This window comes from Enhydra lutris, unplaced genomic scaffold (genome assembly GCF_002288905.1).
Source record: "Enhydra lutris kenyoni isolate GAN:26980312 unplaced genomic scaffold, ASM228890v2 scaffoldscaffold34, whole genome shotgun sequence".
Lineage (NCBI taxonomy): Eukaryota > Metazoa > Chordata > Mammalia > Carnivora > Mustelidae > Enhydra > Enhydra lutris.
The window spans coordinates 29,770,113-29,794,729 of NW_019154118.1; the positions used below are offsets into that span (position 1 = coordinate 29,770,113).

General features: G+C 48.9%; 1 protein-coding gene across 1 annotated transcript; it reads right to left on the bottom strand.

Annotated features, from left to right (window-relative positions):
* Window positions 1-261: 261 nt before the first annotated feature.
* LOC111153820 (chromosome unknown C11orf70 homolog) lies at window positions 262-21,515 on the bottom strand. The gene is made up of 7 exons (XM_022513072.1): window positions 21,406-21,515; window positions 20,720-20,801; window positions 14,762-14,837; window positions 9,697-9,863; window positions 6,758-6,930; window positions 1,980-2,046; window positions 262-930 (listed from the first exon to the last, which is right to left on the bottom strand). Exons 1-7 carry the CDS (start codon window positions 21,513-21,515, stop codon window positions 802-804), a joined length of 804 nt encoding a protein of 267 aa, XP_022368780.1. The 3' UTR covers window positions 262-801.
* Between the last annotated feature and the right edge of the window lie 3,102 nt (window positions 21,516-24,617).

The window sequence follows — 24,617 nt, forward strand, 5'->3', positions numbered from 1 at the left end:
CCTGCTCCAAGGACTGAGGCAGCCAGACACCCCTTGTCGTTCTTTCCATTAAAAAATCTTAAGTCACATATTCCTCCTACGAACATAACGAGCGCACAGGAGAATGCAACGTGAGGCGCCTGCTCTCTACTCGTCCACCAACCTGATACCATCAGGACGGCTCTCCCGCGCGTGGGCGGCTCCTCTCCGAGCCATGCGGGAGGGGGGTGAGGGGGCGACGGCTGCAGCTCTGTTATGTGACGGCAGAGTTGGCGATGACTTTCACAACATTACTTTTTTATTGAGGATCTTAAGTGGGACAAATGAAGCAAAGGAATTGTGAGGCACTTCACAGCCCTAGAGATGTAAATCTCTATGCAATAAAGAAGTGTAAGGTAATGAAACTCAGATTTAAAAAGTGAACCGTTCATATTAATGATCAATAGAGCAACCTCAGGTTTCCCGCCACATTTTCAACCCACAACTAACTGGCTTCTAAAACAAAACACATGGAAAATTGAGGACTTACGTGAATCTTAATGCAACAAATATGAACTAGATTTTTAGTTTTTTTAACTTTCTGTAAAAATTCCACGACTGCACTAGTGTCGACTGTGTTCGGGACGGAATTCGGTCCTTACGTTACAGCTCCAGATACACGTACAGGAAGGTACCTTGGTATTCGTTTCCTTCTGCTCCAAGCAGGTTCTCTGTATTTTACTGGAATTAACTTGCAAAGTAAATGTTTACCTATAAATGGGCATTAAAATTAAAAATTGGTATATAAAACAGTATCAAAATAGAGACTCTGAAAGAACAGTGTTAGGACATTTCCCCCACACCGTAAGAGTGGTATAAAACATGAACATGACGCTTGATCGGATCCACAATAAAGTAAGAGAAGGTCTGCTCGTGACTCTCGGTCGAAGGGTAGCACACGCCAGCGGAGTCCTGAAAGAGATAAAGCTACATTATAGAAGACTTAGTCTGTGACGACATTTAAGTAATAGCCAACATAGTTGACTATTCTGTATTTTCTGCTAAAATGTCATGAAACATATATCAAATCTTTGACAGTAATTTAGTAAATAATTGCTATTTTGGGGCACATGGGTGGCTCAGTGGGTTAAAGCCTCTGCCTTCGGCTCAGGTCATGATCCCAGGGTCCTGGGATCGAGCCCCTCATTGGGCTCTCTGCTCCACGGAGAGCCTGCTTCCTCCTCTCTCTCTGCCTGCCTCTCTGCCTACTTGTGACCTCTGTCTGTCAAATAAATAAATAAAATCTTTTTAAAAAATTGCTATTTTAAAATATCTGTTGACGGAACAGTTTACTGTACATACTTACTGTACCACACACATAATTCTTGACCTTAAGGATTTTATAGCCCAAAAGGAAATCTTATCTTTTATAAAAGTGTTTTTAAAGTGTCATATTGCAAAAATTTCTATTTTGCAATGTTCTTCTATCTTTGCTTTCCTTCAGAATGTGGTCCTTCCCTACTATGAAGGAAGCAATTACGTTTCTCTTGTTTACCAACAAAAAGTGCCCTAGCCCAAGACGGTAGCTGATACCCAATAGATGGTCAATAATATTTGTTAAGTGATTGAATAAAGGAACGGAACTCAGAAATTGCTTCAAATATGCAAATAATCTTTGTAGGGCCCTAGACTTCAAGCATTTAGGGCCTTCTTATTTGCTTGTCATCTGCACTGTGGCTTGGAGCCTAGAGAACCATGTCCGACTCCATCCCACTCGCAGACACGGGTCGTGAATGCGTGAGGACAGTTATCAGCCGCGGACAACAGAAAGGAGGGGGAGAGGTCTGGGTGACTCTCCACAGAAAGCATACCTCACCAACCTTCACTTTTAACAAAGCACTAACGACCCTCGCCTTCTCTCCCAGGCGTAACCTTGAAGGGGCTGTGCTCATGGCAGCTGAAACAGCCCTTTGAGTAACAAGCAGTAAACTGATCGCCTGCGAGTCCCCCTCCGCACTTACATATGCCGTGACTTTAAAGACGGAAGAAGTAATTTGTATTTTCTTGGTCTGAGGATTCTTCCGAACACTAAAGTAGGGGGAAAAGGGTACATTTTAAATACAGCAAGCACTGGCACGAGACACTTAAAATACTGGTCTGTGTTAGTACTCGGGTGCTCTTATTCCTACATAACAAACAGATAACGTCCACGCAGACGGGTTTGAAACGGACGGCGTCTGCGGCTTCATCCAAGGACGGAGCAAGGTCACCCAGCCGAATGGCAGCAAATGAACCCGGACGGTTGGAGGCGTTGCGCTCTGATGACGAAAGGTCTCCCAGGCCAGAGACAGTTTCTAGAAAATGAGGAGCTGGTAGGAGTGGGATTGGAGTGTAGACAGCTGCACGGGGCAGGTACGAGCACGTGCACTCTGGGTCTAACCACCTCGGCGCATGTGGCAGTTCGGCCCCTGAGTGACCGTTGCACACTGGGCGACACCAGCCCCCTGGACATCACTTTTCTCCCATGTGACGTGGGCAAGCCACTGTTCCCGTGAGGATTCCCCAAGAACTGAGCGGGATGAAGAGCACTGTTAGATACGGATTATGCACTGTCAAGCGACAGTCATTTTCTCTGTCTCCCCATGGAAGACGGCCGGTGGCATGTGTGGTGGGGGCCGCGCTGGGACATGGGGGATGAGCCACAGCGAGAGACTCAGACGCGTGATCTTTGTGACACCTCACAATCTGCCGAACGCCCTTATGTGCTGGACTTCGTGTGAAGGTCGCGCAGCTCAGGGGGCTGGGTTGGCACTATTCTACCAAGTTTATAGACGACAGAACCGGAGAAGTTAAGCAAGGTATTTAAGGCACTTATTTCCGGAAGCACAGTCAGGTGACATGGCGTGCCATCCTTTTCCCTGCACTCGCTGACACATGGCACGCCTCACGTGGGTCACGTGTAGGTGACACTTAACAGAAGACATCTGTCTTTTTCACTGTAGAGGCCCAAGTACTGCTTCTCCTTCTCTACACATGAAGAGTAACGGGGAGGGAGAGATGAGGAGAAGGAAGGGGCGTAGTGTGGAGTGTGAGTGTGCATGTGAGTGTGTGTCAGCTTGTGCCCCTACTGGTGGCCAGATTCCACTCATTTCTGGGTTCAAAGTTCTTAGGCAGTTTTTATCTTGAAAACATTCCATTCAAATTTAAACCCAGGAATCATGGAATTAATTTCCTTGTATCTCTATGACATGGATTGAAGTCACTCTCTTTTTAAAATCAGGCTCCATGCCCAGCGCAGAGCCCGACATGGGGCTTAAATTGGCGACCCTGAGCCGGACACTTGAGTTGAGGTGGAGAGTTCTAAGCTCAAGAGACTGAGCCGCCCCAGAGCCCCAACGTCATTTTCTTTTGTTTCTCAAATGCTTAACACAGACTGCTTAAAAACCGAAGATTACACTCCAGATTCTGTGCTTACACAGGGGATGGCTGTAACCAGTACGCACAAAACACTGACAGTGTACACAGCTACGTAACACCTGAATCAAAACACAACACAGCTATGGTCAGAACTGATTTTAAGTCTTAACCTGCAGGTGGTTATAGGGGCAAAGACATAAAAATTCACTACGCTGTAGGTACACTAGGGTTTGTCCACTTTACTGTACGCAAATCAGCCCAGTTTAAAACTATTACCGAAAAAGCCCCAAACAATCCCTTATAAAAGTTTATGCTTATCAAATAAACTTAGAAGAAAACTTAGTATTTAACAATCACTCAAACATACCAACACGCACCATAACTGTGTTACTCACAAAAAAGGATCTACGATTTGGACGTTATTAGAAGTTGGTTCCTAACAGAAATAAACGGTATTATTCCATTTTATTTCCTCTGATCCTGTATTACTCTTACTTTAGAGTAGCGCTAAAATAATTTATTTTTTTTACAGCTCAAGTAGCGCATCACCTGCCCGATATCGCCTCGCCAACTAGAAGATACCGACCCGGGCTCCAGGCCGGGAGGCCCGCAGCAGCGCCTCCCCGGCTGTGGGGCTCAGCCCCTCCCTCCAGGCCAGCGAGCTTTCAAGGGTGCGAGAACATTATTTCCCTAGAGTTCTGTTTAAAAGCGTGTTTATACGAATGGTTTAGAAATAAAATAATGAGCGGTTTCTTAAGATCAGCGATGCTCGTTTCCGAGGCGGGATCCCGCGCGGCCCGCACATGGTGCGGACCCGGCTCGGAGCCGCTCAGTTGGGGGAACAAGAATTCCTCCGCGTCGCCACCGTCGGAAGCCGCAGTCCAAGCCCCTCAGTTCAAACCCTGCAACGTCCCCTCTGGGGCAGTCGCGCAGCTCAGACAGCCTCTCCAAACACTCGGCCTGGAGCGTGCGCTCCATACCGGAAGCCGGAGGGGCAAGGCCGCGCTGGGCACACGCCAGGACTTCCGCGCCACGTTCCGGAAGTGGACGGAAACGACCGGTCGTCCGCTCTCTCACGGGACGGTTCTCCGGCGCCAGCCTCTTATTTGGAAGGACCATCATCCTCGAAGAGAAGGCACTTCCCAGGACATTTAACAAGTGCTACTTTATAGGCCACGTCATAACGGAGAAGGGAAAAACTATCTTGAGAATGTTTCGGGCCTTCCGTGGGAGCCAGAGACCGCGAGCGCCCAGCCCCGTGGTGCACCCGCGGCGCTACAGACGTGCAGCTCGACGGGCTTTTCCGGAGGGGACTGGTGGTGACGTTTCTCTGCCGGGACAGGGGAGATGAGGTACAGCCACTACTGTGCGTACAGTTAGAAAGACAGCAGACAGTCTCTAAAAAATGTGAAAAGCCCCAAAAGTCAAGGGAAGGAACAGGAGAAAACGAGTCTGTCTTTGGTACAAACGACCTGTTTATGTGGCTCAGGATTCTGAAGTTACCAATAGCACCTGGAGTTGCCACATCCCTCGGTAAGAGTGGTAGTGACCCAGGCTCTGTCCTCCCCTTAACCAAATGACAAGGCACCTGACCCAAGTCAGCACAACTCAAGTGAGAAAGGCCACAGGCCGTGCGAGGGGTAAGCAAACTCACAGAGCTCTGAAGGGGCTGTGACCCCCTAACCCATCCAACTGCCTGGCGTTGGCACTTCCACCATCTTCAGCCAATATTTATTCTAATCTAAACTTTCTACCAAAGTTGCTTTGGGAAGACAATTCCACATCTCCTCCTCATTCAGCAACAAAACTCGTAAGCATGTTTAAACTCGGATCAAGAGAAATACTTAGTGGTTCTCTAGTAAGAGCAATGCTGTAAATGTGACTTGGGACGTGATGCCTGGGGAGCCAGGGTGGGGACAGGTTGTCCTTCTCTGCACCAGCCTCGGGGGCTCCATCCCATCCAGATCTCCCCAACTGCTCACAGCCACTCTGACAATCTCCCCTTTCGCACTTCTGGGGCATTTATTGCAGTATCAAGAGCTTCAAAGATCTGCCTACACAAAACTGAACACTTGATTTCATAACACTTTTACCTATGAAATATTTTAAACAATTCCTTTATGATATGTTAGTTTCTAATAATCTCCTTAAGGTCAAGGACTGTCTGATGCTCCTCTTGTCTCTCTGGAGCCTGGTTCCGTGCACAAAATTAACACCTGCCCGTTGCCTGCTAAAATGATTCTGTGGACTCGATTCCTATTCTTTCCGTAAGATGCTCCGTGTTTTGACTCTTAATTTGACAAGTGGCTGTCCCCCCCCAGAGCGTACGTGTTCTTAGCACCAAGGAGCGTAGGAGTGAGTCACAGGTGAGAATCCAGGGAAGGGGATGCTGGGGAAAATGTCAGTTTCTCAAGGTCGTTGGTCTGCATTTATTTCTATTTCAAACACCCCCAGCAGAATCCCCTCCACCACGGAGCAGGGTGGTGAGGAATTCCTCAGTCCGTGTGGCAGTGGAGCCGAGCACGCCGCGGAGGCAGCAGGCTGTGTGCGGGTGTGTGTGTGTGTATGCGGCACGAGGCATGCTACAAGGCGGTGCCAGAAGCCAGCTTTGACGTTTTCATGAGCTGCAAATGACAAGGACAGAATATTCAGAATGGAAGTATGTATATGTTTTTCTGAATTCTGTTTCAAACATCACTCTTTTCGCCATCTTTATGTATGAATACAGTCACTTTTTCACAAAAATCAGAGACAAATTAAAGAAAAAAAATTTCTGCTTTTAAAATCATATCCAAAGCACAAAGCAAGACAATGAAATCGTGCAGTTTGCTGTGCAGTCGCCAGGCACACGGAGCACAAGTGACAACTGGGGTGATTATAAGCAACAGTCAAGAGTCCGATGAGAAGCTAATTTTGCTGATTTCCTAGGAAAGTAAAATTTCGTAACTAAACCCGGGACCCTTTGCTTTCACTGTTCCTATTGTTTAGCCTGTGCAGGTGAAGCAGGGTCTGCATCACTGAAAACCCAACCCAATGAAAGTAGAAACAAATGATTTATAAAGTTTTTACCCCAGTCTGAGCTTCAAAAAGAAAAAAGCTCCCCAGCAGGATACCTCAAACGGACTGGGATTTGGACTGACATTGTGGCCAGACAGGAATCCTTCCCCCTCCTGGGAACCACGGTGACCAGTGAGCGTCAGCCCCGCACAGGCCCGGGGGCAGGCGCCATGTGGTGGCCGGTCTGCCAGGGATGCAGGGACAGTGGGTGGCCGTGGGAGGGCCCCAGGGCGCCGCGCTCACACAGTTGGGAGCTAATGGGACCCCAGCAGACGCTGGCGAGCCCGCCACCCACGATGTGCCCGCTGCGCTCTGGCCACGTTACCTCACAAGATCTTTGTAGAGGAGCTTTGTGGTCTGCAGATACGGGGGAAGCACGTCCTCGTACTGACAAAGGGCTCCGCCCAGGCAGAGATGTTTGAAAAGACAGAACAGAAACTCCTCTCTGTCGGGTTGGCTGAATATGTCATACTTCTCAGAGTCTTCCACGAGCAGCACCTACGGACGATGATAAAATTCATCTTCACGTAACATGATCTGAGGTTCTAAGTCTTGTTTTCAGAAGTCCCAATTTACTCATTTACAGATAATCTTAGGCCTTTTTAAAGAAGCACGGAAAGGAGTGATCTGTGAGGCCGGCTCCCGTCCTCCCTCCGTCTTCCCCCGACGTCCTGAGGCTCAGTGGAAAGAGTAAAAGGCGATCTAAGCGTTCTCCTCCGCTCTGCTCCTCCGTACTCGTTTCTGTCCTTAGTTCCTGTGCTACTGTGCTGCTAGCGTGGACATGCCAGGAAACTTCTGGGCAGTCAAGGAGCCCTAAGTAAGTGGACAAGCCTCTCCGTCCTGTAAGGCCTACAGCCTTCACTTCAATCTGGAGGCCACCCCAGTGGTGGCATCCTAATCCCCCCGGAATGTGTGCCTGGCCTCCCCAGCCCGCTCACGCTTCTGCTTCCTGCAACCACCAGTCTACACCGACTCCTGCTCTCTGGAGACCCTGCCAGCTCCTTCAACAAACAGTGGGACTGTGTGAGATGGGGGTGATGTCCTTGTACCGCGGGGCATGACACAACTGACTCGTTTGTTGACCTGGCAGCTACAAACGAGGGATGAGTGCGCAACACACCATGTTTCTTCCCTCCAATCATCTACACCGGGGTCTCTGACGAACACTCATCCAAGGTTGCCAGGCAAGAGGCGTTAAAACACAATCAAGTTCATGGTGCTGTCCATGCACAGTGACTTACCATGAGTTTGCGGAAGCCCATTTCCACCGCGAGAAGACAGGTCCCCGCGCGGGCTCCCGGGTGCCCCCGGCTCGCAGCTACCCAAACATCTGGCTTAACCCGAGCGACAGAGCGCTCAGGAATGATGAAGCCACACACTCCTTAGGGACCGCTCTCCTCACTGAACTGATGGGGCCACATAATCTGAAGATACAGGAGCGCGAGGACTCTGGGGACATGGGGGACAGCAGTGCCCGTGCTGGCTGCTCTGCCCCTCCCCATGAGCACAGCCGGCAGCTGCAGGGCCCTCGGAGGGTAGGTCGGTGGTGCTGAAGGAGTCAGGCTGTGTCCCCTCCCCCGCCACGGGGAAGCACGTGGTTGTCTGGCGAGGGGACAGGGGCGCTGCGGCTGTCAGGCTCAGCCTAACGCTGGAGGCCTGCGTTCATGTTCTTCAGCCCGGTCACCCCTCGCCCGTGGCCGCCGAGCAGCAAGGAACTGGGCAGCTGCAGAGAGGGGCGACGGGCCGGAGAGCGGAGTCTGGCGCGGCCTGCACACGGGGCAGCTCCCGGAGAGGCCGAAGACAGACACGTGGCGCAGGGAGAGGCCGTGGCCTCGAGGCTCCCCGGAGCGGGGGCAGGTGCCTGGACTCCGAGGGGCGCGTGCCCAGGCAGAGCCCCAGGAGCAGACACCCAGGAGCAGACACCCGGGGGGCCCCAAGGAAGCAGAGCCGGACGGGACATGCGACCCCACCGAGAGGCACGTCCCGGGCTGCGGTAGGAAGAGGAGAAACCAGCAGCAGAGGCTGGTTTAAAAAAAAAAAAAAAAAGCCCTGGGACACCTGGGTGGCTCAGTGGGTTGAGCCTCTGCCTTCAGCTCAGGTCATGATCTCAGGGTCCTGGGATGGAGCCCCGCATCGGGCTCTCTGCTCAGGGGGGAGCCTGCTTCCCTTCCTGCCTCTCTGCCCACTTGTGATCTCTGTCAAATAAATAAACAAAATCTTAAAAAAAAAAAAGAAACCCTAATTTTTAACCACTTTGTAGTCTTTCTTCAAATTAAAGTAACAATGACAATAATACGTTTCATCTTAACATTTCACACTTTTAAAAAAGTGCATTTAAATGCTTTCTCAACTCATTATCTCAGTAATTTCAGAAAGAGGATAGAATGGGCAGTTTTATTTTTTTTTTAAATTTATTTAAGTACTCTCTATGCCCAACACGGGGCTCAAACCCATGAGCTTGAGATCAAGAGTCACAGGCTCTTCTCACTGAGCCAGCCAGGCGCTCCAAATGGGCATTTTTAAAAAGACTTATTCACTGTGGGGAGAGGCAGAGGGAGAATCTTGAGACTGCACTGAGCGTGAAGCGTGATGCGGGGCTCGATCTCACAGCCCTGGGACCAGCACCTGAGCGGCACCAAGAGTCAGACTAACCCACTAGCCTAATGCACTGCGCCACCCAGAAGCCCCATCTCCCCTGCCTGGGCATTTTAATACTGTGTGGTGCAGACAGGATCTTCCGGCTCTAGATAGTGAGTGATTTGCCTAATGTTGCTACTATCTGATGTATAATAACTCAGGAATTAGGTAAATAATTTAGGTCTTCTGATTCAAGTTCAGTACACCTCTCACTAAAACAGAAATGAGTTAATCAAATGTCTTTTTTGATGTCACCAGTGAGATCAAAGGATTAGTACTACAGGGATGTTTTTACACATTCATGTGATACGTTAGGAGCCCCATATTGAGGGGATCTCTTGACCCCAGCACCACTGACATGTCGGGTCTGAGAAGTCACCATGGGGGCCGTCCTGCACCTTGTATGGCGTCTAGCAGCATCTCTGGCCTGTACGCATAAAAGTCAGTAGCGTCCGGTTGAAAACGGAAATATACAAATAATTAAGTTGATAGGAAAAGTCCCATGAATGCCTTGCTGATCATTATTGTTGAAAAGAGATTATGTATTTTAGGCAGGCAAAAGTTTTTGACATTAAGCATTTCCTGAAATAAAATTCCATTAGTGAAATTGAAAAAATCTATACTTACTTTTCGTAACTCATCAGAAACAGGAAAGGGATCACAAAAAGAATCCAAACATTTAACAATATGTCCATTGTCTCGTACAATATTTTCATCATACAACCGGTTAAAAAATGACATGGAAAGCAGTGTACAAGGAACATTTATAGCTTCAATTTTTTTCACTTCAGTTCCTGAAAAATATTATTTTATAGAGATATAAAAATTAGTTTAGTATTCTAAGTTATTCCCAAAATAAGTACCACCATGCAGAAATTCTAAGTAGCCAAATATGACATATATCCTGATATATTTAAAAGTTTAGGGATTTTATTAAGTTCTAATTTTGCAGTTTGTTCATTTTGATTAATCATTAAGTCTGTAACAAAATTTCAATATTTCAGGCCTACATGAAGGATATGTAAATTAGAAACACGTGAGCATGAGATACAGGTTTTGGGTACGTGTTCTTACATCACTTTTAAGCCATATGTCAGAAGTGCCTATAAAAGCATAGGAACCACTTTGTGAAATGAGTTTGCATTTGTATTATGTTCAATGCCTTATAATTCACATTACAAAAACTTTAATTAATTTAAGTAACGGGTGTTTCTAAAGTCCTGAGGAGGTCTGGAAATTTTTTCTCTTCATTTAAAAATTTCTCCCTTGTGATCTCATTTACAGCATTTATTATGAAAACTAGCTTTTCCCAGTCAAGGTAAGCTTCAGACCAGGCCCTGATGGAGTCATCGCAAGGCTGGAACTAGAGAAATCTGCAACCACAGTGTTTTGTCTATTTTCCCTTGTAGCTATAGCTCTCCCCCCTCCACACCTTCCCCCATCCCAAGCCGATTTCCTGAATGTGTCCTTTAGGAATGGATTTTCCATTATTAGAGGTTCTTCTAAATTACAGAAAGACACAGAGAGTAAAAAGAATATTTTTATTATCGTCTCAGTGAATCAATTTTTCTCTCTCTTTTTTAAGATTTTATTTATTTATTTGACAGACGGAGATCACAAGCAGGCAGAGAGGCAGGCAGAGAGAGAGAGAGAGGAAGGGAAGCAGGCCCCCTGCTGAGCAGAGAGCCAGATGCGGGGCTGGATCCCAGGACGTGAGATCATGACCTGAGCCGAAGGCAGAGGCTTTAACCCACTGAGCCACCCAGGTGCCCCAATTTTTCTGTCTTTCATGTGCGAGTGCACACGCCCTCAGCTGTAAAGGGGTGGTGATGTTCTTTGCAGGTGCTCCCTAGAACAGCATACCGTGGTGGGGGAGCCCTCCGTCTTCCCTCTCCCTGACTCACGTGCTTTGTCTCCGACGCAAGGAGGAGCTGGAGCTTGAGAAGAGTAGCGCTGGCGAGTATCGCATTTCCTCCTCGGCTGTCCACCCAGAGTCCGGCCAAGACCTGCTGCCTCACTCCAGTCCTGAGCCGGGCTTGTGGGAGGCATGATGGGTGTCTGGAGACAGGAACTGTGTCTGAGCAGGAGCGCGTGGATCCAGTCTTCAGAGACCGGCTGGTGGCCAGCGGAGGAGGGGCTGACATTGGGCAACAGCCCATGTTCATAAACATGCCCTAGCTCTGATGGGGCGAGTGGCAGGAGGACTTGGACGGCGAGAAACGTCATTAAATTCAAACCACTTGATCAGAAGCATATAAAGAGCATTTGCTATGGACTGAATTATATCCTCCAAAAACATATTGTAGTCCTAACTCCCGAGCGCAACGGTATTTTGAGATGGGGGCTTTGGGTGGGGTCCGAGCTTCATCAACTGAAATTTGAAGGGATACAATTCAGTCCACAGCATTCTGCCTCTCCCCCACCCCCTGCCAACTCATGTGTTTCTCACATGCAAAACACACTTATCCTAACAGCCCCCAAAGTCTCACCTCATTCTAGCACCAAGCCTAAAGTCCAGAGTCCAAAGTCTCCCCTACAGATCCCCTCAATCAGATATGGGCAAGACTGGACGGTCAGTCATCCCAGTGCAAAATTCCTCTGCAGCTAGGAACCTGCGAAACCAGACAAGTTACATGCTTCCAAAATACGACAGGGAGACAAGGAACAGACACGTCCATTCCAAAGAGGAGAAACAGAAAAAAAGGGGGTGATGGTCCCAAGCAAGCCCGAAACCTGGCAAGGGAAATTTCTTGACGATTTTAAGCCTCAAGAATACTCTCCTTTGGTTCAATGCTCTGCCCTCCCGACCTGCTGGGGACGGTGGCTCAGCCTCTGAGGTGTCCCCTTCCGCGTGTTCCTGACACGGAGGCTGGCCCTGAGGACCTGAGCTGCCTTTCAGCCCTTCTGTGCTCCTGAAGAACAGCCGTGCCTGCAGCCCAGTGGCTCCCTGGTCTGGTCCCGTAGGATCTATGGTCTGTCCCGTCCCTCACACTGGCAGCGTCTTTGCGGGCACCACCCCACCCCGAACCCGGGCTTCTGCTGGAGTGACTGGGTGAGTCCCAGTTACGTGCACGCTCTCCGCGTCACACAGTCATCCAGGTGCCTCTGTTCTCTCCAGACGAATCCCTCTCTCTCTCTCTTTTAACACTATGAAAAGGCTAAGGATATTCCAAATCTTCAAGCTCTGGGTCCTCCTTAACAATTCCTTCTTCAACCCATCTTTTTCCTTTCTTGCTTTATTATAAACATCCAGAAAGAACCAGGCAGCTCCCACACCACCTGGTTTAGAGATCTCAGCTAAACACACAATTTTATCACTTCCAAGTTCTACCTTCCGCAAAACACTACATCATCATCCAGCCAAGGTCTCTAGCATTCCATGGGCTGTCTTTCCTCCTGCTTCTGATACGAGGTCCTCATTCCTGCTCGACACCTCACCGGGATCAAGCTTCCCATCATATATCTGGGCTGGGAGGCACTCAAAGCCTCCCAACCGGTTCCCACTGCACACTTTCAAATAATTATCTTCCAAAGGCCTCATCTCCAAATACTGTAACACTGGGGGTTAGAGCTTAACACAAGAATTTGGAGGGGACGTAATTCAGCCCATAGCACATGCTATCTGTCACACAGGAATACAGTAAACTTCCATCTCCAGCATTTGCAAGATCCGTATTGCACTGCTAGGATCACATACGAAGTGAAGAACATATTTTCCCCCTTGATACCAGCATTAACATACACAGGGGGTTTCCTATTTATTTTTTGCTTTTCTGACAGTGCTTGTCTCAAACCTGAAATGGCAGAGGCAGGAGAGCGCAGAGGTCAGGGTCTGGAAGTCTGGGGCCTGGATCTGACTCTCAGCTCTGCTGAGCCCAGCCAGCCTTAAGACGGTGCCAGTGACTGAGCTCCCAAATCTGACCCTGCGTTGGTGAAACAGGGATTTATAATAACAATAACGCCTCTCGGACTTGTTTTGGGAATTAAAGGAGGAGCGACTGTGACACCCTTCACTGAGCACAGAGGATGCGTCTGTTATGCGTCAGCCGGCAAAGGGCTCAGCGTGTCCGTGAGCAGAGGGCCGTGGCCGCTGGCGGAGGGGACGCAGCAGCCCCAGCAGCGGCAGGCCAGGCACCAGAGCCGGCTGGGACGCTCTCCAAAGCGGTTCACCCGCTAGAAGAATGTCTGCTCTCTCACGTTGAAAAGGTGTTTATTTTGCTTCTAAAGGCCCGCAGAGGAAAAAGAGGGAAGACGGTCAATAATTCAGACAAAGAAAAGCTGGCAGAAGGTCCAGAAGGTCCCTTGCAAACGCCTGGAGACTTCTGCCTTGGACTTGGAACGCTGCGTCCCTGGCCCCTTGCCGGAGGCCCTCTAATTGGTTCTGCCGCGCGCATGTGGAATTTCAGAAGCGCTCTGTCGCAGGGCCTTTGCTAAACCCCAGGACCAAAGTCGGTACTGTCTCACTGCTCTGTGAAGGGTCTACCAATTCAGGGGAAGGTTGACTTTTTTCTAAACGAAGCTTATTTTATAAAGGAATTGACTGAAGTTATGCCAAACACGTTTTATAAACACTGTGACATGTGCCTCTGATGATTTCTTTTTGAAGATTCTGAACTGGTGGGTACATCTGCTCGGATAGTTTAACTGTGTAATACTCTTAAGATCACACTGTACCAGCTTTTTCCTTTATAAATTTTGCAGTGGTCTTTAGCCAAAAGCAATAAAATGTGACCCACGAATTCTAACATCATGAACTATTGGTCACCTTGGTCTTGACTAATACTTTAATTTTTGTGTAATACTTGAATTCCGTGAACACGCAATATACGAATTTACCAAAACAACCCATCTCATTTAAAATCCACTTACGTTTTTCTTGAGCACAGAGCTACATTACTAAACAGATTTTCCTCCTAAAAGGAACAATTTGTTCTATTGTTAAAACACTTCAATCTAAAATTTGAAATATACTGTTCATGTTTTTGTTTTTAGAATAGCCTTTTCTATTAACTCCGGTTAATTCCTTGGCCTGAGAGCTATTTAAGAGATTTGAATGTTACTAAGTGTTTGGGTAATTTGACGATGACGATGACGCAGAGCTCGATCCCCGGACCCGGAGACTGTGACCTGAGCCCAAATCTAGAGTTGGACGTTCAACCGACTCAGCCGCCCAGGCATCCCTGGGTGATTTTCTTTAAAGATCTCTAGCTACGTTTCAAGGTACTACGAAATTATTACATATATAAAATTCTCTTTGTGAGAATTTAAGACTGTCTTCCGTGGCTTTATGTATTACTTTAGGAATGCTTCGTGGCAGCTGCTTTCTTGGTCCCCAAAGACGGGGCAGCGGCACCCTCACATCAGTAGAATCTTCCATGATGCCCTTGTCCTCTTGCTGGTGAACTACTGCACTGGTCTGTCCATGTCGGCCAGTTTCCGGAGTTCCCCTTACTGTTCCCTGCATCTCGCAGAGTCCACAGAAGGCGCAAGAACTACTTCCCCAGTGAATGCAAAGAGAGAATGAGACTTGTGTGTCAGGCCAGGACAGGAGCAAGGACTCTCTGGAGACCCTGATGTGAGCAAACCAGCCCGTCGTTACTTGCAGTGTGGATGCGGATAATGAAATGCCTGAGCAAAACTGTGTCACAGTAATAAAACGTCATCTGAAAAGATGACGGTAAGTTTTATTTACCCAATGTGATCCACTGTCCAGAAGAATCTGAAAGTAACTTCAAATTGGGAATAACATTTGGGTCTTTGAAGAAAGCCTGAAAGACAAATTGAGGGAAGCCAGTTAGGAAATTTATTATGAACAGTAGCAAGAATTAACTTCTAAAATAACTATAATAAAATCTCATTTAAGTCAAATTGGGGAGGACAATTTTAAATGGGTAAAATGTCTAATAAATCTTTTATAAAGAAACGAAGTTTTGTTAACTTCAGGTTGTTACCTTCAAGTATGAACAACGCTGTATGTCCAAGTACAGGTATCTTTGGGACTTAATAAATAGAAACTAACGATTTCCAGTGAAAAGCAGGAGGTTATATATATTTCTTCAATCTTCAATTTTGTTTTCCCAGGTAATTTAGGAATCGCCACTCCCACTCCCCCAACTACAGCTACATCTAAAAGTCTTCAGCAACTGAATTCTACCCAAGGGACACACAGAAGAGTGACAGCTTTGACCTTCTAACCTCATCAGACCATCCCTGCTTCTGACTCTGGTCACACTGAGCCTCGAGCCTCTCTACTTTCCTCGAATGGGATGTCCCTTCCTTTCTCACAGACTTTAAACTTGCTAATTTCTCCCCTTTAAGAAAAAGTCTTTTTAGTGTTGTGCTGGAACCAAGTCAGGACAGCCTGCGTGCTCACCTTTCAGGAGTGTTTGTTTGCTGGTTTTTAAGCCATTGACCTTGTAGGTCTAGTCACAAATTTCAATCTTAATGTAATGCAGATTTAAATGGGTGAGTATTTTGGTTTAATGCAGCAGGAAGACACTACAGAGATTTAAGCAAGGAAAGCTTGATCCGTCCTGTTTTTCACAGCTCATTCTGGCAGCAGTGTGAAGAATGACCTGAAGGGCTACGAGGAGAATAGTGCAGAGGGAAGGTACTGCTGAGACCCACGAAGGTCTGATGCTCCGTGAGTCAAGAGGACAGAAGGGGGTAGGGAGGTGGAGAAGGGAGTGGACTCGGTGACAGTACAGGAGGGCGGGGCAAAGAGAGGAGGAGGAACCACAGATGACCCAGCAATTTTTTCATGAATGTCATTTCCAGGCAGAAGGAATGTTATTTAATGAGAAAGGGAACAGTGAAGAGGACCAAGTGTGCAGCGTGAAGATTAATGACATCAGTGTGAACGCCGACATTGCGCAAGGCAGAAATTCCTCTTTCAATGGCGTTGACAGTCTAGCAGTGGAGGGATAAAGGTAAACACTTCACAGGTATCATATATGGCCACTTACAAAAATATAACTTTTCCCCAAAACTACTTCTCAGCAAAAAAAAGCAAGTTGTCTTATAACATTATAAAGCCTTACAAGCTAAAGAGCATTTGTGCAATTAACTTAATTTGTGTAATATATATTTTGAAAAGAAACAACCTGGATTAAGCTCAATTAATACTGGTTTTGAATGTTTTTTAGACGTCTTCTGGAAAAATCAGTAAAAGGGAAATTTAATTCAGATTTAGTAATTATTCCTAGGGGGAAAGAGTATCAACTCAATCTTTTTAGTATCGACTTAAAACTGAATTTTATAGGCCATTGTAATGGAAGCAGTCTAAGGGAGCTGTAGTGAAATGACCCAAAGCCAAGGCAGGTGAGTCTTTCTAAAGGCCCCCCAAATAAAGCAACATGATAGCTGTTATGTTGTTGGGGCTAATTATGCACCTAAAGAATAAAACAAAAACACCAAAAAGCCCTGCCCTAATATATGTAAATGACATCTTCGGTTTGTTACAGAATCCAGGGAGGCACGAGATGGGACTCTGTCAACTCCAGGGAAGCTGCTGTGCTCCGGAAATACAGTAGATGGCGCCCACACAAGTCACGCTGGTAATGAAGACACTGACGGCCAAGTGCACGTAGACATTAGAATAAACTTGTTTTGTAAGATGTGACACTGGGAAAAGTATTTCTAAATTAATATATTCTTTTATATAACATAGATTTTTCAGTGTACATCCATCATATGCCACCCATATGGAATGGAGTAGAATCTTGACTCTGTTATCTGTCCCGCAGATTGTTGGCTTCTCAGCCAACATCCATTCTCTTCGTCCTTAAGGAACCCAATTTTATATGGGACAGCACTGTGCTCAGCTCGAGGCTTGCCCTCCCAGCCCCTGTGGCACAAGGCCATTAAGTGTGAGCAGACCTTGAGAAAGCTGTCTAACTCGCTTCCCTGCTTTATGTGCAAGAGTCCCCTCCCCACCCTTCGTCCCACGGGGAGAACGCCACACGGCATACTGAGCCTGGACCTCTCTCTTGAGACTCAAAGCAGGATCTTAGATTCAACAATCCAGGGTATTGTCACTTCGTGCATTTCAAGATCAGAATGCCTGAAGCTGAACTCAGTTTTCTTGTTTATTCTTTGCATTTTCTGCGGCTTTAATGGCATCATCTACCACCCCAGTCAGCTCAATCAGAAACGTGTTCATCCTCTGCAACCCCCTCTCCCCCACCTTATCCTCAATATCCTGAGTCCTTGAATACTGCCTTCCTCCGAAGCATCTCTCCAGGCCATCCCTGTGCTGCTGTCATGCTCTACTGTCTGCGGAAGAAGTTGCCAGGCCGGCCTCACGGCTGCCAGACCCAGTGCTAACAAGCTACCCTCCGCAGCTCTGCTGAGGTGACGGCAGGATTGTGAGTGTTACTGGCTTCCGGAAAACCTCGCGGCAACTCCTTGTTAGCCAGATAAAGCCCACACTCCTCCGCACGGCACAGGTCATCTAACGTACCCTCCCACCCATCTCCCATTATCCCCCATATTGTCCACCTAACAAACTCCTATCTCTCAGGGCCCATCTCGAGGAGCTTGTCTTTTGTGAACCCTCCTCTGAGTGCCTCCATGGAAACCAAACCAAACCAAACCAAATCCAAGACGGCCTTCTCTTTTGTGCCACCAGGGAGTCTGCATCCTGGCCTGGGCCACGGGCCACCTGCCTTCTCGCTCTCAGCACCAGCCTGGACCGCTTCCCTCTCTTGCATGGAGTCTTTTTCCTCCATCCAGATCCAGAGACCACGGAAATGCTAGTGGAGGGAATGATTCCTTCCTTCCTTCCAGCTTTTTACTCTCTCACAAATGAACTTTGGGAACCTAAATTTGTTTTTTTAAAGATTTTATTTATTTATTTGACACACAGAGATCACAAGTAGGCAGAGAGGCAGGGAGAGAGAGAGAGGGGGAAGCAGGCTCCCCACTGAGCAGAGCCCGATGCGGGGCTTGATCCCAGGACACTGAGATCATGACCCGAGCCAAGGGCAGAGGCTTCACCCATTGAGCCACCCAGGCGTCCCCATAAATTTGTTTTTAAAATTGAAAGGGAACATTTTAAATCTGGAACTCTAGGTTTAAGCAATACCCTTTGTTCAGTTACGAGCGTTTGTAGTAGAAATGACATGGAAGCTTGTGTCACGAGGCCTCTGGGTCTTACCATTTGCTGTGCATTCCTGCACAAATTATTCAACCATTTTGAGCCTCCGTTTTCTAAGCTGAAAAATGGGGGTCAAAACCCCAAGTTTACTAGACTGTTGTAAAGATTAGTGACAAATGTCTAAGAGGCGCTGAAACTCAATCTGGCACCACGAGTCACTACTGCTCCAGAGAAACACTTTGTGGGGCGCCTGGGGGGCTCTACCAGTTAGATGTCTGCCTTCGGCTCAGGTCATGATCCCGTGGTCCTGGGATATGGTCCTGGGATGCAGTCCAGTGCTGTGGGCTCCCTGTTCAGCGGGGAGTCTGCCTCTGCCTCTCCTTCTGCCCCTCCCCTCTCCTTGTGCTTATGCACTCACCCTCTCTCTCAACTAAGAGCTTAAAAAAAAAAAAGTAAAAACACTTTGTAAGGTAGTAAACAAATATTAATAATATTACTTATTATGAGCCAAGCATTTTGCTGAATATATTACTTCCTTTAATCTTTTTTTTTTTTTAAAAGATTTGATTTTTTAAGTCCTCTCTACGCCCAGCATGGGGCTTGAACTCACAGCCCTGATATCAAGCACGTCCTACCACCTGACCCAGCCAGGTACCCCAGTCTCCTTTAATTTTCTTTATAAGCCATCAGACACTCAGCATTATTTTCATACTCAAAAGTATTTATGTGCCAAGCACTGGGATCATTTTGCAGAACAGCAAACGGAAGCTCAGGTGGTGAAGGGACATGCCCGGTGTCACAGAGCTAGGCTGTGGCAGTGGTGGGATCTGAACAGACAGCCAGAGGCCAAATCACGGGAGGATCTGGGTTTCCTCTGGCCCTAAGTTTATACAGCTTTAGGAACTCTCAGAAAACAAAGGTGTCTATCTTGGGAAATGTTCAGAAACACAGAACTATGGGACATACTGCTAGATCCCTCTGAGCTCCGTGGAAAGGCCTTCCTGGCCAGCAAGGGGGCCCAAGGGTTCATGAGCTTCAGGGCGGATTCCCTCCCGGTCCACAGTCTGAGCCACTATGCTCCCCGGCCTCCAATTCAGTGATGTGAGTAAAAATAATGTTTCTCTAGGTACATTTCTTTGAACTGAAATATGGGGATATTTATAAATAAACATGAAGATTTTGAAATTTAGAAAAAAATAGCCTGGTATGAAAATCTGTTGTGCTTTATGGATAAATTTTGAATCTGTTGAAGAATTCTGTGTCTGTTGAACAACCCTAATTTGTTTTATGCCTTTCTTCGTAAAGTTTTTCCTGATGCCAACGCCCCTCCATTAGGTGATGCTTCTGTGTGGAAGGCACCTTGTGTCCTCCACCGCAGCAATTATTTTACTGTGTTGCAGAGAATTTCTCACATTTCCAGCTTCAGTGCCTTGCAAGTTGGGACCAGGTCTCTCTGTCTTCTCAACATCCTCCAGCAGGGAACTAGTTAAGCATTCGACAAACGTTTATTGAATAGCTGATTCATAAGGAAATTTCTGTAGCACTTGAACTCAGTGAATTACAGTCCCGATTTTAAAGACCTCTATCAATTTGAAAGCCAGTGCTGGTATGAATGAAAAATCTAACGATGATAACTTGAGAAATGTCACATGGTCATAACAAAATTATGTTATCTTACTGTTATAATAGTATCTTCAGGAAAGGGAAAGACGTTTGACCACCTTACCCTGTATCAAGGGTTGAGAAGCGCCCGTCCCCACCCCCCCCATCTCTGTCCTCGCTGGAGCCTCAGAACGAGGCTGTACTTATTTTTTTTTTTAAGATTTAAAAAAAAAAAATTCATTTATTTGACAGACATATCACAAGTAGGCAGAGAGGCAGGCAGAGAGAGAGAGCGGGGAAGCAGGCTCCCCGCCGAGCAGGGAGCCCGATGTGGGGCTCGATCCCAGGACCCTGAAATCATGACCTGAGCCAGAGGTAGAGGCTTAACCCACTGAGCCACCCAGGCACCCACGAGGCTGTCCTTATTTGGAAAGAGATTACACTGGGCAGGGTGGTCCTTCCGCCCGTGGCCAATCCTGCGCAAAGAGCAGAGGGGCCCGGACACCTGGAGGGACCACAGGGAGCAGCAGCCCCTGCAGCGGGTGGGAGGAGGACCGCCCCCACGGACACCTGGATCCCGCACCTGCCGGACAAGCACCCCTGCTCGCTCTGCGGCCCTCACCCGGCCCAGGTGGACTGCAGGTCCCCCTCCTCCCCACGCGCACGCGCGCAGACTACCTGCTGTCGGTGCCCCGCTGTGCGCGCACCCCCCCCCACCCCCCCACCGCGCACCGCAGCCCCCGCAGCCCCCCGTGCAGCGCGGACGGAGCACCCTGTCCCGTGTGCCTGCGGGTCTAACGACGGCACCCGAACTCCTGCGGTCGGGCAGCTCCCCTTCCCCACGCGGTCGCCTCTGCCGGCCTGTCAGGGGGGCGGGGAGTACCCCCGCGGTGAGCTCCCCCGTGTCCCGCCGGGGCCCGGCCGCCCAGGGCCCCCTACTCTCACACCAACCATGACGAAGTCATCCTTGCGGTATGCCTGGAACGTCTGGTCGAAGCCGAACGCCTGCGCCGCCACTCTGCCCAGCATGGACCTGCGGGGGAGGGGGCAGTCAGCGCGAGCGCGGGCGGTGAGAGGGGCCGACCGGGGCGTGGTCAGAGGGGGCGGGGACTGTCAGCGCGGGGGCGGGGCCAGCCTGGGGGAGGGGCCAGCATGGGCTCGGGTCCTGGGGAGAGGGTCATTGTGGGTGCGGGGCGGGAGGGGGCGGGAGAGGGCGGGAGGATGCGGGGGCCCAGCACGCGGCCGGGCCGGAGCCCGAGCGGAGGGATGGGGGTGGGATGGGGGGCGGTCAGCGCGGAGCGAGAGGAGCGGGATCAGCGTGAGGCGGTGCGAAGGGAAGGGCCGGAGCGGGAAGGGGCGGGATCAGCCTGGGGGAGGGGCCAGCGCGGGCGCGGGGAGGGAGGAGGCGGGAACAGGCCGGGGCCAGCGCACTGCCGGATCCCGAGCGGGAGCGGAGGGATGGGGGTTCAGGGGGGTCAGCGCGGGGCGGGGCGAGGAGACAGGTCAGCGCGGGGCCGTCGGCGAGGCGCGCTCCCGGCACGCCCCCCGGCTCCCCATCCCCGCGGAGGCGGCGCTGCGCGCGGTTCGGACCCCGCCGCCGGGCAGGGGCTCGCCCAGCCCTGCCCTCAGCCTCTCACCACTGGCGGAGCCGGCTGGTGGTCTCCGGGGTGCTCAGACACTGGAAGGTTTTCTGAGGCAGGAATCTGAAGTAGTAGCCGCCCAAGTCCCCCGGCTCCCCGGCCGCCATCGCCCCCTGCGCTCAGCGGAAGTGGGGCCCGTTTCCAAGGAGACGAGGAGGCCAGGCGTCGCCTCGTGCGGCAGGGGGCGGGGCCACGCGGATCCTGGGGCGGGGAAGGCGCGGCGGGGAGGGGGTGGGGGAGTGACGGGGTGGAGGAGTGGGGGCGGGGTCACGGGACAGCTCCGGCGCAGGTCTTCAGGTTCGCGGTGGGGGCGGGGCCGCACGGAGGAGGCCGGGAACGTGGTGGGGGCGAGGCGAGATGGAGGTGGGGCCAGGCTGAGGAGCCGAGCCTTTCGGCGGGCGCGAGGCCGAGGGGGCGGGGCCACGCGGAAGAGGTACTGCTGACGGCAGGGGCGGGGCCGCGCGGAGGAGACCGGGCTCGTGGCGGGGGCGGGGCCAGGCGGAGAAGGGTACACCCTCCTCCCCCTTTCCCGGGGCCACCTGCACCCCAGCGCTCAGGCTCCTGCTCCTGCTCCGGGCGCAGCGGCCCTGGGAGAGAGGGGTGCAGGTGCCTTCTTGCTGAAATGGACTCTTAATCATAATTACTCAGCATAGATTGATTTCCTAACCCGAAGCCTGCTATCTCAGTTTTCTGGTTCAGCTGCATGACTCAGACATTTCTGAAGACATTATATTAAGTTAATTAGGTTTATTTTGGAAGACATAAGTCTGTATGACTAGTTGGAAAACTGTTCTCTTTTACCATTTGGCTTTTGTTCTTTTCGATTTACATCTGAAGGCTAAAAGACTTTTCCATACACACTCCGGTAGGGAGTGCTGGTTGATAAAAGTGCACACTTATTTATATTATGTTTATTTTTTCTTTAAATTTTTATTTTTAAGTAATCGTTATACCCAGCCTACAGCTTGAACTCAGAACCATGAGACTGGGTCCCATCGCTTTACCAGCTGAGCCACAGGTGCCCGAAACAAATACCTAGTAGTTTCTACTGAAAATTAACTTTTCTCTCTCCATTGGTTTTGTTTCGTCTAACAGCAGTGTATCTGGACACGATGGTTCGACTGAACCGTTTCTCGACTTTGGGAGGGTGTGAAGGCAATACAGATTCAGTTGGAACTAGGCGGGTGGACTTTTAAGTTTTGGTCTTTCCTGGGCTAGTGCCGTCCCATCAGCTACGTCAGCCACGCGATCACGAGGGCGAAGAGCCCCTAAGCTCACCGCCAGTGTGAACACGTCCTGCCGCTCCGCCCTGTCGCTGTCCCGACAGTGTCTCTCTCTGTGCAAGATGCTAGCAGCCCGGCGTAGGCTGCAGGGCCCTGAGCTATGACGTTCAGTAGGCCACATGCAGCAAACGCGTTTCTGACTCCTGACATTTCCAGTTTATAATGGGCTTGTTGAGATTGAATCCTACTGTAAGTTGAGGAAGATGTGCGTTATTTTCTGTTACTGATTACTGTCCATTGCATGAGGATGCCCACCGCTGACACTTTTGGGTTTACAGTGTGAAACTATTTTGAAAGCAGATATGAACATTTTGGGGGCTTTTTTTTTTTTTTTTTTAATGAACTCACCCTTATTCCTTTTGGAAATATATACAACATTGGAAGAGCTTGGTCATAGGGTCTAAGTAGGTCTTGCTGTACTGTATACTGCCAAAACATTTTCTAAAGGGGATGAATTTACACTCCAACCAGCTGGCATCAAATTTCCAGTTCTACATTCTTGCCAACACATAGCATTAGTTTTTAAAAATTTTAGGCTCTCTGCTGAGGTTATATTTCTTGTTGTGATTTTGAATTTGGGTTTCCTTGATAGTTGTTGTTGAGCAATTTTTTTAATAGACATATTGGCCATTTGAATATTTTCTTCAATGATATACTTATTTAAGTGTTTTGTCCATGAAGCATTGTCCATATTTTTAAAATTTATTTTTAGAAAATGTTTTGTCTGGATGTAAGTCCATTGCCAACTAGATGCGTTGCAATTATTTTTTCTTTTAAGTAAGCTCTAAGCCCAGTGTGGGGCTTGAACTCATGACCTCAAGATCGAGAGTAGCGTGCTCCACCAACTGAACCAGCTAGGCACTCCTCAAATATTTTCACTTTTGTCTATAGTTTGCTTATAACTTTGATACTCACGAATTCAAATTTTAATGAAGTACAAATAATTCTTTTTTTCGTACCATTTTTTTTTTGCCTACACAGAATTATGGCAATAGTTTCACATTTATGTCTATGATCCATCTCAAAATATTTTTTAAAGCTAATTTTTTCCCCATATGGCTACCCAGTTGACCTAGCTCTACATATATTTTTGTAAGTTTCCTTCTGTTTTTATGACTGAGTAATGCTCTGTTGTACATAGGTCCCAAATCTGTTGTGTCCCCCAGGATTAGGGTTCCGATTAGGACCAGAGCATGGGTTAGGGTTAGAGTTAGGGCAGGGTGAGGGTAGAGGTCTTTTGGCCTGCACTACAGAGACCTCTCCAGAGGGCTAAGTTTAAGGTTAGGGTTAGGTGTTACTGGTTACGTGAGGGGTTAGTGGTACGTGAAGTTTTAGGGTCAGGGTTGAGGTTAGGGTTAGGATTAGGGTTGGCATCCCTGGCATCCTGCCCTCAGAGACGTCTCTGGAGAGTAAAGCATCCGCCTTCTCCGGATGAGAATAAACATGGCAAGCACCCACCGTGCTGGGGTAAAGAGGGGCTTTGGCGCTGTGAACGCTCTTTAAGTGGATCTTCAGTTGGTCCTTCTGTTCCGATCCCTTACCTTTTACATCCATTTTCGGAAATACTACAAATTCTCTTTTTAAAGTTTTTGTTTAAATTCTGGTTAGTTAACATACAGTGTAATGTTAGTTTCACATCCATATATCACTCAGCACGACAGGTGCCCTCCTTCATCCCCCACACCCTTCCGTCTGTCACCAGCAGCGTGTTCTCTGTAGTTCAGAGTCTGTTTCTTGGTTTGCCTTGTTATCTCTTCTCCCTTTGCTCATTTGTTTTGTTTCTTAAATTCCACATATGCGGGGCACCTGGGTGGCTCAGTCAGTTACATGTCCTTCGGCTCAGGTCGTGATCTCAGGGTCCTGGGATTGAGCCTGGAGTCCAGCTCCCTGCTCGCGTGGCTTCTCCCTCTGCCCCTACCCCCGCTC